The 14,635-nt window shown below is 40.8% G+C and overlaps 1 protein-coding gene across 2 annotated transcripts in view; it reads left to right on the forward strand.

The window, feature by feature from the left end:
* The window catches only part of CCND1 (cyclin D1), an 18,197-nt gene continuing 3,562 nt past the window's right edge, over nucleotides 1–14,635 (forward strand). The window contains exons 1-5 of one of the 2 annotated variants that reach the window (XM_073347868.1): nucleotides 1–355; nucleotides 1,937–2,152; nucleotides 2,987–3,146; nucleotides 8,933–9,081; nucleotides 11,739–11,818. In XM_073347868.1, the coding sequence (XP_073203969.1) occupies nucleotides 158–355; nucleotides 1,937–2,152; nucleotides 2,987–3,146; nucleotides 8,933–9,081; nucleotides 11,739–11,744 (729 nt within the window). In that variant the 5' untranslated portion in view covers nucleotides 1–157 and the 3' untranslated portion in view covers nucleotides 11,745–11,818. Of the gene's footprint in view, nucleotides 356–1,936; nucleotides 2,153–2,986; nucleotides 3,147–8,932; nucleotides 9,082–11,738; nucleotides 11,819–14,635 lie in introns of those variants that run through there. The other variant, XM_073347867.1, reaches the window with a different exon arrangement.

The raw sequence follows: 14,635 nt of genomic DNA on the forward strand, positions 1-14,635 counted from the left end.
CTGTAGCGGCAGTAGCAGCAAGCAGCATCCAAGGGACTCCTGGAAGGGGAAGAGAGAGAGAGAGAGAGAGAGAGAGAGAGAGAGCGAGAGAGCAAGCGAGCGAGAGAGAGACTGACTCAGTCCTTTAGAAAACTGACTTTAGAAGAAGGAGACAGACATGGAACATCAGCTGCTGTGTTGTGAAGTGGAAACCATCAGAAGAGCCTATCTAGATGCCAACCTACTAAATGACAGGGTTCTGCAGACAATGCTGAAGGCAGAGGAGACCTGCTCGCCCTCTGTGTCCTACTTCAAGTGCGTGCAGAAGGAAATCTTGCCATATATGAGGAAAATAGTTGCCACTTGGATGCTGGAGGTTTGTATGTTTCAGAGATTTCTTTGCAAGCTTCTGCATTAATGAATAAACCCTGAATAAACCCTGAATAACTCCCCCATTCCAGCCCCAGCTCCCCCCCACCCCCAAAAAACACCCCCTCCTTCAGCATAGGACATATTGCTACAGATATATATTGACAGTCAAGAGTGTGATGCCTTTTATCCCCTTATCTTTTATTTACTTGTTAACAATGAGGTGTCTTCGATAGAGGGAAAGCAAATCCCACACCCCCATCTCTAAAGAAAATAAATTCTGGGGGTCTCCCTTGAACCTTTTAGAATGAACTCAGTGCCAGAGAAAACAAAGTTTGAAAGCCCCACTTGGAAAAAGCCCCCTTAAGAGTCCTTCTCTGGGATCCCAGATGAGCACAGCAACTTCCCAGGCACCCCGACGCCCCACTCTTGTCTTAGGGCTGCAGTTAAACCTCGCCAGTTATTTTATTGGGATTTTATTTTAAATTAATATCCATGTACACGTATGCAAGTGCTGCCCGTGCCAGTATTATGCGCCATCTTTGTTCTTTTATTGCAAAGCAAAAGTGTTTATTAATAATTAGAAAATTAGCAAGTCCCCAGGAGCAAGCCAAAGGGGGCCGGGGGTGCTCCAGAAACGGGGGTCCCTGCTGGGGCTGTGGACAGGAGGATCGGCTGTTGGGCTCTGTCATTTCTTGGGGAAATGCAGGGTGAAAGTTTCTTTGTTCAGAGCAGAGAGCGAGCTGTGGTCACCCCTCAAAGACATGCTTGTGTTGCAGAAACTTTCGGCAAGGTCGCATGGCAAAATCGAGTTCAAATGCCCCACTCCCCTGGCAGGACATGTGTCAGGGCATTTCCAGCTGGAGCTAGGGAGCCGGGGCTACATTTTCATGCCTTTTCCGAAGCCCTGGGCGCCTGCGATCTATTTTTAATTAATTTTTGAAAGCACAGCACGTTGCCCTTGCTCTTCGAAATGTCGCACGTTGCTTTTCTGAAGAGGGTGAGGGGGACCTTGTGAGTTTGATTTCGGGGTATCTCCCTGGACGCCCCCAGGTGCCCCATCAGCCCGGGGATCGGTAAAGGACCCCCGCCGGGTCGTTTTCAGCCCTTTTTGGAGCTTCGGCTGATTTTTTAAATATTTTTAAATATTTTTTGAAAAGATGACGTCTGGGGAAATGGGGCTGGTGCTGCTGCTGCTCCGGACGCCACCTTTGTGTCTCGAGCAAAGCAGAGAATCTGCAGCACCCAGGCAAATAAGAACAAAACCCTGGGATCCCAGCTCTGTCCCCGCATCATTTTGCAATTTATTTGCCTTTTTCAAAGCGGCTGCCGATCTGTGAGAATCCAGATTTCCCCTTTTGGCCAGAGCTCGGCTGTGGATTGCTAACGCCACATTTCCCTACTTTCTCCGTTTGCGACTTTCTCTTTCAGTTTCTTTTAAGTCTTTTCCCCACTCTTTTGGGGGAAATTTATTTCTCCCCCCGTCACCCCTATTCTCTGCCGTGCCCTTCAAGCTTTGGTCGGGGGGAGGAGGCATGACTAGTTGCTATCATTATTATTCGTTTCAACGAGCTCTCTCCTTTTCCAGGTTTGCGAGGAGCAGAAATGTGAAGAGGAAGTTTTCCCCTTGGCTATGAATTATTTGGACAGATTTTTGTCGTTTGAACCCCTCAAGAAAAACCGATTGCAACTTCTGGGAGCTACCTGCATGTTTGTGGCTTCAAAAATGAAGGAAACGATTCCTCTAACCGCAGAAAAACTGAGCATTTACACCGACAACTCCATTAGACCCGACGAATTACTGGTAATTTCGTGTTTACTTCATCTGGAAAAGCACGATCAGGAGAGAGGAAAATAAATAAAAATCAACCCCGACAGAGAAAATCGCGAGGCTCCTTCTTCAGATCTGCCCAGTGTGACCCCCTACTTCACACTGAGTAATTATGCGCGATTCACCCCCTAGAATTATTGGCCGTTCACCTCCAGCTCCCAGGCTAACTCCATTACGGCACATGGGAGCAACAGATGTAACTTACACGGCTGTCTCTGCCCCCCGCCCCCTCCGCTCCAGTAAGCTGGCGTCAGGGGGTTCCACGCGCTTCTTAGCCAGCGAAAGTTGGGCTCGTGCAGACTCTGTGCGATTGCAGACTACATGATGCAGTAGATTATTCGAATGAAAAAATCCCTAAGATACTCATTATTACCTCACCCTCAGAGAAAACACAGGACAAGGGGTAAAAAGTGGGTGGCTGGCGCCCTCTTGCGTTCCTAGTGTGCAGTTCAGCAACTTGACTGGTGAACGGAGTGCTGCATTTCAGGCCTGTGGGTGAGGACAGTCTTGCAGTAGTTTCATGCATAAAGGCACCCTCACCTTGGTACGCCTCTGCTAGTAATCCTCCTTCACACCATCACAGCACCACTGGTGAGGAAGTGTAGTGTTTTAGTCATCAGTCTCCAATCATGCAGAAGTCAGTGCCTCAAAAAGAAGCCCATGCATTAAGATTCCAGAATACAGTAAAAACTGATGAAATTCACCTTAACTGCTTCAGAAGCAATTGCTACATTTCAAAGCTGTTTATAAGCAGAGCTTCTAACTGTTTTCCTTCTTTTCCCCCTTTCCTCCTTTTTGTTTTTGTAGCAAATGGAGCTGTTTCTGGTGAATAAGCTGAAATGGAATCTGGCCGCAATGACCCCTCATGATTTCATTGAACATTTCCTTACTAAAATGCCTGTGGCGGAGGACACCAAGCAAATCATCCGTAAACATGCCCAGACTTTTGTGGCTCTGTGCGCAACAGGTATGCCCTGCACACTAAAATGGCGTGTTGTTCCCCATACCCAACATGCACACCCACCCTTATCCCCAATTCCTAAGACTTTCCGTAGAGTTACCATACTCAAGTTCACAGAACTCAGTGCAGATAATTTAAGCACTGAGTGTTGTCCCCTGTTGTTTGCAGAAGGTGGATTACTTTTCAGAAGGTAAGTTTCTGAGAAGATGCCTCTCTTCTGAGTTTAACATGAAGTAAATATGTAAAACTCTTCATGGAAAGTGATTAAATAAACCTATCTCAAAGAATGGCCAGATCCTTCTCCAGTGTATATCTGGGCCTATGAAGGCCTGCCAAAGAATCTCTGGCCTGGAAGCAGACTCCCTCATTGTGGATTCATTTTAAGGCAGTTTTGAAAGAGTTAGGAGGAAGAATTTGCATGTAGTTAGTTCTGTATATGGGTGCGTTTCACTGGCTTGTTGTAAAATCTCCCTCATTCAAGTTTCCCCTTTTCCCATGCTAGTAGATGGTGGATTGCAGAAGGGGCACATGGCACAGACACTTTTCTGGCACAGGGCTAAGTCTGCCGTCCACACCCAGCTGGCCACGTGCTTTGCTGGAGGCATGTGCAGGGGCGGACTGCAGAGGAGCCAGAGACACTGACTGTTCCCTGGGCCAGGTTTGCAGAGGCTTGATCTTTGGTTTCAAGGGCATTGTGTGTGTGTGTGTGTGTGTGTGCTAATTCCCGGAAACTCCACGTGCACAAATGGTGTGCAGGCGGTCATGCATTTTATCCATTGAACCATAACAAGAGTAAGATGGGGAGCAAGAGATCAGAAGAGCAACACTGCCTTTATGATCTCCTCCAGATACCACTGTTCTCATGGGAAAGAGTGTCGGGGCAGGCAGGACAAAGGTGATTTTCAAAGGATTGATCAGTTTTTCTTAAAATCCACTTCACGTGATTCCTTTCAATTGTGGCATGAGAAACCCAAATGTGGCAAAAGAATAAGGAAACAAAGGCAGCCAAAGCAAATGCTCCTTTGAAGGGAAGCCTGTAGCGTCACATAAAGATGAATGTCAAGGATCGTGTTGATACTAATAAAAAACTCACTTGAAATTAGTAATATACCTTTATAAATATGAATATTCATATCCAATAATAGTTAAGTGAAAGGAGAGGTCATGCCTGCATGACATTGAGTCGTTCAGTCTGAAGAAAAGGTCTCTGTTGGTTGTAGCTGGACTCCTCCGTTGTTTTTTGTGGATACAGACTAATGCAGCTACCCCTCCCCCCCATCTCTCTGTACTTGAAAGCTTAGGGTGTATTTAAAGCCAAAGGGCAAATTAATCTCTGATGTACATTGGTGTTCAGTGGTGTTACACCAGGGATGGATGTGGTCAAAAGATCCAAGAAAAATAATAAGCATTAAAAAAATAAAAATAATTTATTGGTCTCACATAGTCACTGTCACTGAAGTGTCTGGCCTGGAGATATAGCCACAGAATCTCTGAAGATAAATATATACATTATTGGTAGGTTTCAGTCTTGCCTTTATCATAGGCCTAAGTACAGAATGGCAGGCAGCTCACAAGTTTGACTGACTCAGCACATTGCTCCTAATATGTGAGTAATAGAACCTCTCCAAACAGCTTTTAAAGGGTTTGAAACATTTGTGGATCAAATGTGTTTTCCTAGACAGAGATTCAAGCAGAACATTGAGATTGTAGTGAATTCGAATGTGTGATTGCCTGGTCTGAAGCCACCTAAGAGATTAGTTGTATATGGTGTTTCTTTATAGCTATCCAGTCTCCCCTTTGGATATGGGGATGTTTAATCTAGGTGGTTGTGCTGGCAGTGATAGTGATGAAAACAAGAGTAGTTCAAAGGTTGAAGCCTTGCTAGGAGTCCAGTACTTTGATCTACTGTCAGTGTTGTTATGGTTCTTTTAGAAAGCACATCCAGAGTCTATATTTAACAGTATGCTCCTCACCACATGGGTAGCTGGAAAATGGATCAGCGAATGTGACCCATGTACAGAGAATTTTACTTAGCTTTTTAAAATAGCATGGAGGTCATCAAGATTATGGGACTTATTCAGCGCTCCATTGAAGTCACTGGGAATATTACCTGAGTAAGGAGTGTTGAACAGAGCTGTTTGATCAGCTTTGGATTTTTATTTCATTTTTGGATGCCAAGATTTTTTTGTCTCTCTTCGGATGACTCCCTTGTTGGCTAGTGATGCCCAGACAAGATAAAGAACACGTGGCGTCAGCAGCATCTGACCTTCACTTTTTGGTGTGTTATATTTTTTTCTGGCCAGCCCTAATCTAGGTGGATTGCAAACCGGTTGTACTTCCCTGAATACCTTGTGAGCCTGATCCAGAGCCCATGGAAGCCACTGGGAAATTGACTCCAGTGCCATTGTGTGAGCACTACTTGAAATACAAGGTGAAGGCAGGGGAGAGTTTGAAGATGTGTATGAGTATTTGCTTCTGATAGAAAAGATTACATAGAAAGGTGATGTTGACTGGAATTCCCTTTATGCTCCATCCTCAGTTGCCTGCCTAATAGAAGGGGATTTGTTTTGTTTTTTAAATATATTTTCACCAACTTTTTGCTGTGGTAGGTTAGAGAAGGAAAGAAAAAATTACCAGGGGTTGTTCGAAGTTAACATATAATTGACCTTAATAAATGGGGCTTTGGCGTGGCCAAGTAAGGCAGGGATAACTCAGAAGGAAACAGGCCTTTTTTGGCCCCAGTTAAGACTGGAGTTAAGTTAAAACTCCAGCTCTATACAAGCAAAACAATGAAAAGGAACAAATATTGGGCGCTTCAGCGTTTCATTGTGGCCCTCTGGTTATCTAAACATACCAGGCCCCTTTATGTTATTATTATTGTTCTTCTCTCCTCTCTTTCCTCCTCCCTGGTGGAGAGAGAGAGAAAAAAGACTTCCCTTTGAAACAACTTTGCTACAATTCTTCTATTCTCTGGCCTTTATAAAATTGGGAGACTCAAGGTATGTGACCAGTTGGAACCTGTTGCATCTTGCAGCAAGTGATTTATGTTCACAGTTTTGATTTGCCTCAATGAAAAGATTTTCATTCATAGCCCCCAGCTCTCCAGACGGATAGAATTGCTGCTCCATTTAAAAAGGAAAAGGGGTGACTCGCCTTGTTAGGAATTTTTTTTAAAGCGCTGCAGCGCCTAGATGCCTGCTTTGTCCTCCCTTCAGGGTGGCTGGCATTCTTCTCTCTCCTCCCCCTCCTCTCTCTCTCTCTCTCTCTCTCTCTCTCTCTCTCATTCTCCCTCTCTCTCTTTTTAACAACGCTGAAGTTGTTTATTCTTTTTGGATGAAGTCTCAGATAGGCTACTGGGGATGTGTGCTTCAATTGATGGGGCCCCCTTCCCCATTGTGGCTGTGTCAGGTCTAATTCATCTCACCGAAGCCCCCTTGTTCCTGAGCGCTCAATAGCGCAAGATGAGGCGATGGAGGCTGACAATGATGCCACACTCTTCACTTGGGGGCATCCAATTACAGGCCAGAGGGGCCCCCTGATTAATATGCTGAAATTAGTGGCCTCTGCCACAAATAATTCCTTGTTGAGTTGCAACAAAAAGACAGTCCATGCTGCTTGTCTGGAGTGGTTATGGGGACAGACATAAACTGGTCATTTAAACTGCATTATTACTTTTCCACCTTGGACATACTAAGGGTGTGACTGTGAATTCATGTTTTTGTGTATTGCCCCCTTTAAAAGAAAAAAGCAAACAGGAATCCCAAACTTACTACTGTCTGAATGGGCTCATTAAACGTACACAATTTTGGCCATTTTTTGGGATGATAATTATGCAGAAACTAATAAACACTGGAGATAATTCACTGTGACTGTGTATGTGTATACAACTAAAGTTTGGTGAATCAAATCTTCAGACCTGTTTAAACCAACAGAAGCCTCTCATTTTAAGTGTACCTAAGAAAACATACCAGTGATTTGTTTGAGTGAACAGATTAGATACTATCTCTGGGATGCATTTATTGGCAATGGTCAAACTGAATCTATTTAGAAATCTTTTGGGAAAGAGTTGGGGAGAGGTGGGGGAGGGAAGAGATAAGTTAGACCTATTTCAGATATGTCAAGATGTGACATGAGTTTAGCTGGCAACATAGCACATAAAAAACCCTTTTATACTTAATCACATCAATTTAGTTCTGAAGGCACTTTCAATTTCATAGAGCTTGGGGTAAATTTCCCTTTGGAAGGTGAGTATGGGATGGGTCAGGGTACAGATGGAGTGGCAGAGATATAAACCCCAAACTGTACCTATAATACCTACAACAATAGGTGTTTAGTGTATACAGATTTCAGAGTAACAGCCGTGTTAGTCTGTATTCGCAAAAAGAAAAGGAGTACTTGTGGCACCTTAGAGACTAACCAATTTATTTGAGCATCCTTAGAGACTAACCAATTTATTTGAGCATCCTTAGAGACTAACCAGGTGCCACAAGTACTCCTTTTCTTTTTAGTATATACAGAGAGTCCTGATGCTTATACTGTTAAAGCCTTTATACAAAAGATATTAAATCATAAAGAGATAAATGATTTAATATTTAAACTGTTTCATAGAGCCCCCATTCCCTCCCGCTTAAGTTTTTCATGTCTTTGATTTAATTCAAGGGTTGACAGGTGGTTTTATGTTTATGCAGCAAAGGAAAAGTTGTATATTTGATAATAGGGGAAGGAATGTATCTCAAGTTATCGTATATAAGATATCATTTCCTTTTTCTCCCCTAAAAAGTTAGACATTTACTAGTACCACTTATTTCTTTTCCTCCTAATACTTGGTCCAGGGTTCATTTTGCCATGAATCAAAAATCAAACACATTCCTGTATAGCAGAAAGAGCCTTAGCATTAAAATGTGGATTATTCCACATTATTTGCCCTTATTAAAAAAAAAAAGGGGGGGGGGAAATAACATTCTAATGGCAGAGATAGGCCCCTCAAAGAATCATGGGAGTGGCTTTGTAGAGAGACCTACAGCAATGCAGTCTGGAAGGGGGCCCAGCCTCTTGTCAGCATGGTGTCACATCAGAATGTAACTGATTGTCCGCCAATTCTTGGGACCCCCGTCACTTAGTTATGCCACATTTACATTAAATCCCTGTTGCCAGGATGGATGGCAGCCACTGACAAGAGACTAGGTTGAGACAAAGCATTTTGAAGATGAAACCTTAATTTAAATATAGAATATTCACCTACTGACAGGTTTAAGTGGTCTTAATCGCTTTTGTTTTTGCTTTTTTTTTATATTAAAGTTATACATTTCTCTCTTTCTAACATAATTGTAAAGGTTTATGTTTTAAAGGGTATATGATTCAGAGACTGCTTACATCACATAATGCACCTGATCTTGCAAATGCTTTCAAATGTGAATAGCTTTACTCATGTGAATAATCACGTTGATTTAAATGGGACTACTCACAGGAGTAAAGTATATTTATAAGTGTTTGCAGGATTAGGGCTCTAATATCCTCAAAATCCTTCAAAGGAATGATTAGCCTTTCAGGCCTTTCTCTAAAAAAGGGTTTCTCACTCAGGTAAAGTTATTCATGTGCATAAGTGCTTGTGGGATCGGGCCCGTTAATTGCCGATATTGTTAAATTACATTAGGAGGAGTCTTTATGTTTGCAATCCTACAGCCTCTTAAGACTTATTATCTGGCAATCAGGTCTAACTCTTAGGAGTGACACAAGCAAGCTCATCCTAAAGAAATCAATTCTCTTTTTTTCCCACTTCTTTCTTTAAACAGATGTTAAGTTTATTTCAAACCCACCTTCCATGATCGCAGCTGGGAGTGTGGTAGCAGCCGTGCAAGGCCTTCACCTGGGAGACACTAACACTTTCCTCTCCTATCAAAGTCTCACACATTTCCTATCACAAGTTATCAAATGTGACCCGGTAAGTGATTCTTTCAATCTCTCTATTTTAGAGTTTTTTGAGTGCCTCACTGTAGTATATGATTTGACAGTAAACGCTGATCAAAGTACAACTTGGATGTGGTTTTTCAAGTGTATTCTCTTTTGTTCTTCCCAGTGACTATTAGTCATCGTTATATACATTAAAAATCAGAGATTACGCTACTGCAGTTCATTGATATGAATACCATGACCAGTCCTAATGTTGTTAAGACAGACATATCAACAAAGCAAAGGAAGCTCTTAAATTGGTTTAGGACAATTGCTGAGGCTGTATTCGGTTTGTAGGTTATTAAACCAGCAGCCTATGTAGAACAAAAACCTTTAAAATAAGACAAGGAAATAGTTACTAAGATTGCAATAAATAGACGTCATGGTATCTCTGAGCTTATCTTTGACCACTCTTGAGACCCTTTATTGTGCCTAGTGGTGTGAAATGCTTTTTTTAAGGGGGTTCTAATTATCTAATTTGGTTTATTACGTGCTAGACCTGCACAGTAGCTGGTATTGAATTCCTTTTTGGAACAAATGTTTGTCCCACGACTTTCTGACAAGGTAGATGGTCCTCATAGGACTCTCATTTTGCCCTGCAGCTTCCAGGAGATGCACATCAGTAACTAGTGAGCAATAAACCTTTCATGAGTGAATGGGCCAGGAAGGGAGCCTACAAGGAAGACCTAAAGTCAATGATCCATGTCATAATGGTGTGTGAAGTTGGGGCAGAGTTTAGCTTTGTTTTGTAACAATGTGGAAGACCAATAAATAGATGCTTTAAAAAGGTTCTTGTGAGGTCTCCAAGCTCTGGACAATGACTCAAATAAAGACAACCCTGTGGTTTGCAATAGAATCTTTGAGATGCTGTAAAACCCTTCATTTTATGTATTCATAAACTGAAGATATATAATTATTCTAACAACCAAACAACTCACACCCAAGTTAATATAAAGGGCTGTGATATGTAGAATTTTAATGATTGTTAGCAAATTGTGAAAGCATTGTTATGATTAGTTCCGATATAAGGGAATATTTTTCTGATATTTTGTTAGAATTTAGATGATGCCAACACAGACAAATACTTCACTGCTGCTTATTATCGGCCCATCCTAACTATTTCAAGATACTATACCACACAGTTAAGCAAATTATTTTTGCTCTTAATACTACTAGGAGCAGAATTTAGTAGTACTGATTCAGTGCTGAAATGTTATATACTCTTAAGTACTACAGATGCTTTAAGTATCCCACTGCTGAAGTGGTGTGTACCTGTAATATTCTGGCTTGTTTGTTAGGACCATGCATGTGCTTAAGTGTATGCTTGAACTCTATCCAATTCAAGACATTTGAATCAGGAACTTAGGAAGAAGCAAGCAATCTGCTTTCAGCACCTATAGTGTATGTCTGATTTAAAAGAAAATATTATTTACATTTTTTTCATATATAACCATGAATTAGATTCTAACACATCGCAGAACTCTGTGTCATGTAGAACTGCAACATGTCCTTACATGACTTGACTTAGTCAGTGTCAGAGCTCTTTGAAAAAGGAAAGTAGTTTTAATTAGAAGTAATAGCACTTTGGGCACTGCGTTTTATTATTCATAAATAGTATGCAAGGCCACAGTCTATATGAACTGAACTTAAAAGGAAGATCTTTAAGGTGAGTGGGACGGAAACTTTTGTGATAATTACGTTTATGTCTTAAAATAACAATAACTAGACATTAAGATTTTTACATAGTTTGCTAGATAAAATAAGAAATATCATAAAGTTATATGTAAATTTTTAAAGGAACCTCAAAAAGGAAAGATCACCTAAATCTTTGTTGATTTCTTTCTTGGTCTTCTGTATTAACATGATTTCTGTCCCCATGTTTATAATAAAGGTGCAATATCCTCTGCCATAATTATTCTGTGAATTTGACAATTACTGGATTTTCTATAAAGAGGGATCTCTGGCCTTAGAGCTTACTACACATTTCTTATGAAACAAATTATCTTAACTGATGGATCAAACACTAATCCTGATCTTGAAAGTTTTCTTAATAACATTGTTTGGGTTGTTGATCCACAAGTGATGGCACATATTGCCATACATTTAATATCATGTGGATTCGATTGTTTCAAAGTATTTATTAGACTGATGCATTTTGACAAAATGGTTAACACTTTTCCTGATTGTTTGCTAGCCAGAGCAGATGGTCTGTTGGATTTCAGTTTTCATACTGATAAGTTTTACCTTAGTCTCAAAAAAGTTGAGTCTAAAGTAAAATGAATATCACCTGATTGAAATTCTTGTATAGTTCATGTTTATGTTGGTAGGAGTCCAGTTTCCCATTTTGCCTTTGATCAGTGGTAATTACAAGTCAGATAATCACAATTAGAAGTCTTGGGCTGTCTTCCATCATTCTGTTCCTGACCCCATCATCCAAATGGATTGAATTTTGCCTGACATTCATTTCCAGGCCAGAAATTTGCTAAACTAGATTAGATTGGGTTTCCATGCTGTCTGTTAATACACTGGAATTTGCTTCTCCTCCCTGCCCACTCCAGAGACACCTTCAAACATATGTCTTTTATTCTTAATGAGCCAGGCAATAACAAAGGATTTCCAATAGATTTTGTTGTTGTTTGTTTCCTTTAGATCTGACCTTAAATCTTATGCTGGACTGAATTTCAATCTGATCATGTCTACTGTGTATGTTAAATAAAGGTATTTGACCACATCAGTAATCTAGTAGGCCTTTTTTTTTCACTGAGAAGCTTAATTAATCCAGGAAGGGCTTATGACCTTGAACAAACTGTGGGCATTGAAAATTTGGGTAGTGAAGCAGAAAAGTTGTTGGGAGAAGTTATCAGACTAACACACAAGTTTTGTATTTGCTCCCAGTATTCAGAAGCTGTGAGTAGAATGGAAAAACAAAATGTAAGTGTAACACTGGGCATCAATAATGTTATGCTAGTGATGAAAATGTACACAGTAAGTTTTTTTGTATGTAGCATTTTTGAGAAATTTAATATTCTTGCAGAGAAGCTGTTCATTTAATATCTACGTGAAAAAATAATTTGAACAAAAACATAAAGCATTTCAAACATCACATTGTTCATTAAATTGCAATTTAGCAGACAGCCTGTTTACAGTAAGCTGTAAAGATTGTATGTTATTTAACAACATACAATCAGAACTCAATCCACTCCTGCAGTGTCAGAGTGAAGATTTTTTTCAGTGCCGAAAAGGAAAAGAATAATCATTTATAGAAAATCCTCCCAAGCTGTTTACAAAATGTATTCATTGCTTGTTCAATATTATGAGTAAAACTAGTTCACATTTCAGTTTTCAGAGTCAAACATGTATGTGGGAGTGTTTCCAAAAAACAGAGCCAGCGTTGGAATTGCTCTGAAACAACTATGCGTTGGCTTTCAGTGAGAAACTTGCCACCTAGTTATGGCTGAGTCAACCTGAAAGTGCCTGAACTTTTTGGAAGCAAAAAATAAATTGTGTTTACTTATTATTTCTGTATATCTATTTACGTGTGTCATGGTATGCGTGCTATCAGGAGTTAAAATGGGTGTCCTGTGGTATCTAAAGTCAGAAATGATCTGTCATATCTTGGGGAGTCTTGTTAGAGATCTCACTGGGAAGGCCAGAGGTACGTAGGAGTCGAAGGCATGATGACTTTAGGATATGAGGCATTTCTTTTTGTCATTTAAAATACTGTGTGTCTCTGTCAAGAGGAAATATTACACTAGGGTTTAAACCAGAAAAGGTCATAGGTTATGTGTTTTCAGTGAGCTGTAACTGATGGTCTGATCTGCTTAGAGGTAGGATTAACCTCCCTCTCTCTCAGAAAGGACTTGCAGAGAATTGTTTGCTTGGGTTTCTAATCTTATTTTACCCCAAATGCCATGTGCCCTTATTGGTGGCAGAGAAGGTTCTTGTGGTAGTGGAATCAGTGAAAAGCTGGTAGATCACACAAGAAGCTTCTGAATGAAGGCAGAATTGAAACTGGGAGATAAAGAAAACAGCAGGCAGGTCACCCTCTCAGGAAAACAACATTCATTCTCAGTCATGCACATCCTAACACTTTTGACGGCAATTTATCATGGAAGACTGGGTTCACTGCAAGGGCTAACGCATGTCATAGGTTAAATCAGAAAAGGCAATACTAAAAGAAAACTTCAAAGTCCTTACTACACAAAGTTAAATATGTTGAGAAAAGCTCACAATGTTTGTTATAAGGATGTGAGTAAACAATGTGCCTGAGGAATTTTGGCAATATACTGTGTGATTGTTTCGCTTGTTTAAGGCACTCCAAGTCTGTGCCCATGCAATGGGTGTGCATGGCACTAAAGAATATCTAATCCTGCATTTGCAGGAAGACAGACTGGATGATCTAACAGCTCTTTTCCATCTCTGATTTCTGTGATTTTGTGAATAAATAGATTTTGGATGCTTGATGTGCCGATTCCTAACTGTACACTTAGATGCCCGGGGGGGTTTCTTTTACCCATATGAAGTTTGAACCTGTGCGGTGCTTAGTGGTCTTAATTCCCATTGAAGTCAATGGGAGTGGAGAGTGCTCAGCACCTTCCTGGAGACATGAGACACTCAGCACTTAGCAGGATCAAGCTCATATTGAGCCATGAGTCACAGAGAGAATTGTCTCATTCCTAGTTGGTCTCTCTCTGTGTGATGGTGAGTGCAGTGGCAAGCTAAAAGGTTGGCAACACTTTCTAAATCATTGCCATGAGGTTGCTGGCTGTTTGATGGTATGTTGTGAAAGACCTGCATTCAGCAGAAAGGCATCCATTTTGGTCTTTTGGAATGCTGCATTTTTTGTTTAGATGTTTTCCAGAGTTAGTAATCAATTAGCTAACATGATCAGGCCATTGCTGAATATAATCAGAATATTAGTTACTAATACTTTGTATTTATATAGCACCTTTAATCTGAAAAGCTCGTCTCAAAAAAATGTAGCCATTCCTTAACTGAAAAGCCATTGTTTATGAAATGGCTCATACCACTTCTACTGGATTGTATAGTGCCAAGGCATTTCTGTTGTAGAAGTAGAAATTATATAGCGCTACAGTCTTGGGCCTAATTCTTGATCTCACTCCAGTTTTATGCCCAGTAATTGCACTGACTGCAAGATAGTAACTCCTGATTCACACTGCTATGAGATCAGAATGAGGCTATTAGAATTTTTCGAAAAACACGATCCATGAAACTCTTGTACTCACGAAAGATGCAAGATTGACAGCCTTGGAGACAGAGCCTTCTGTTCATCTACAGAACACTTACAGTACAGGTAGAAGTATCATAAGCTTCAACACATTGTCCCACCAATGTGCCTTTAGGGGTGGAGGCAGCATTACCAGTGGTGACACTATAGTTTAGTCTCCATGCCCCATTCAGTTATTGGCTTCTCTTCTGAGACTAACATTGGGCCAGTTAAGGTTAACTGTGGTAGCAATTTGTTGAGATGCACACTTATCCCACTGGGAGATGAACTGAGACTACACTCTCATTTGACATAATCC

Source organism: Lepidochelys kempii, chromosome 6 (assembly GCF_965140265.1).
Source record: "Lepidochelys kempii isolate rLepKem1 chromosome 6, rLepKem1.hap2, whole genome shotgun sequence".
Lineage (NCBI taxonomy): Eukaryota > Metazoa > Chordata > Testudines > Cheloniidae > Lepidochelys > Lepidochelys kempii.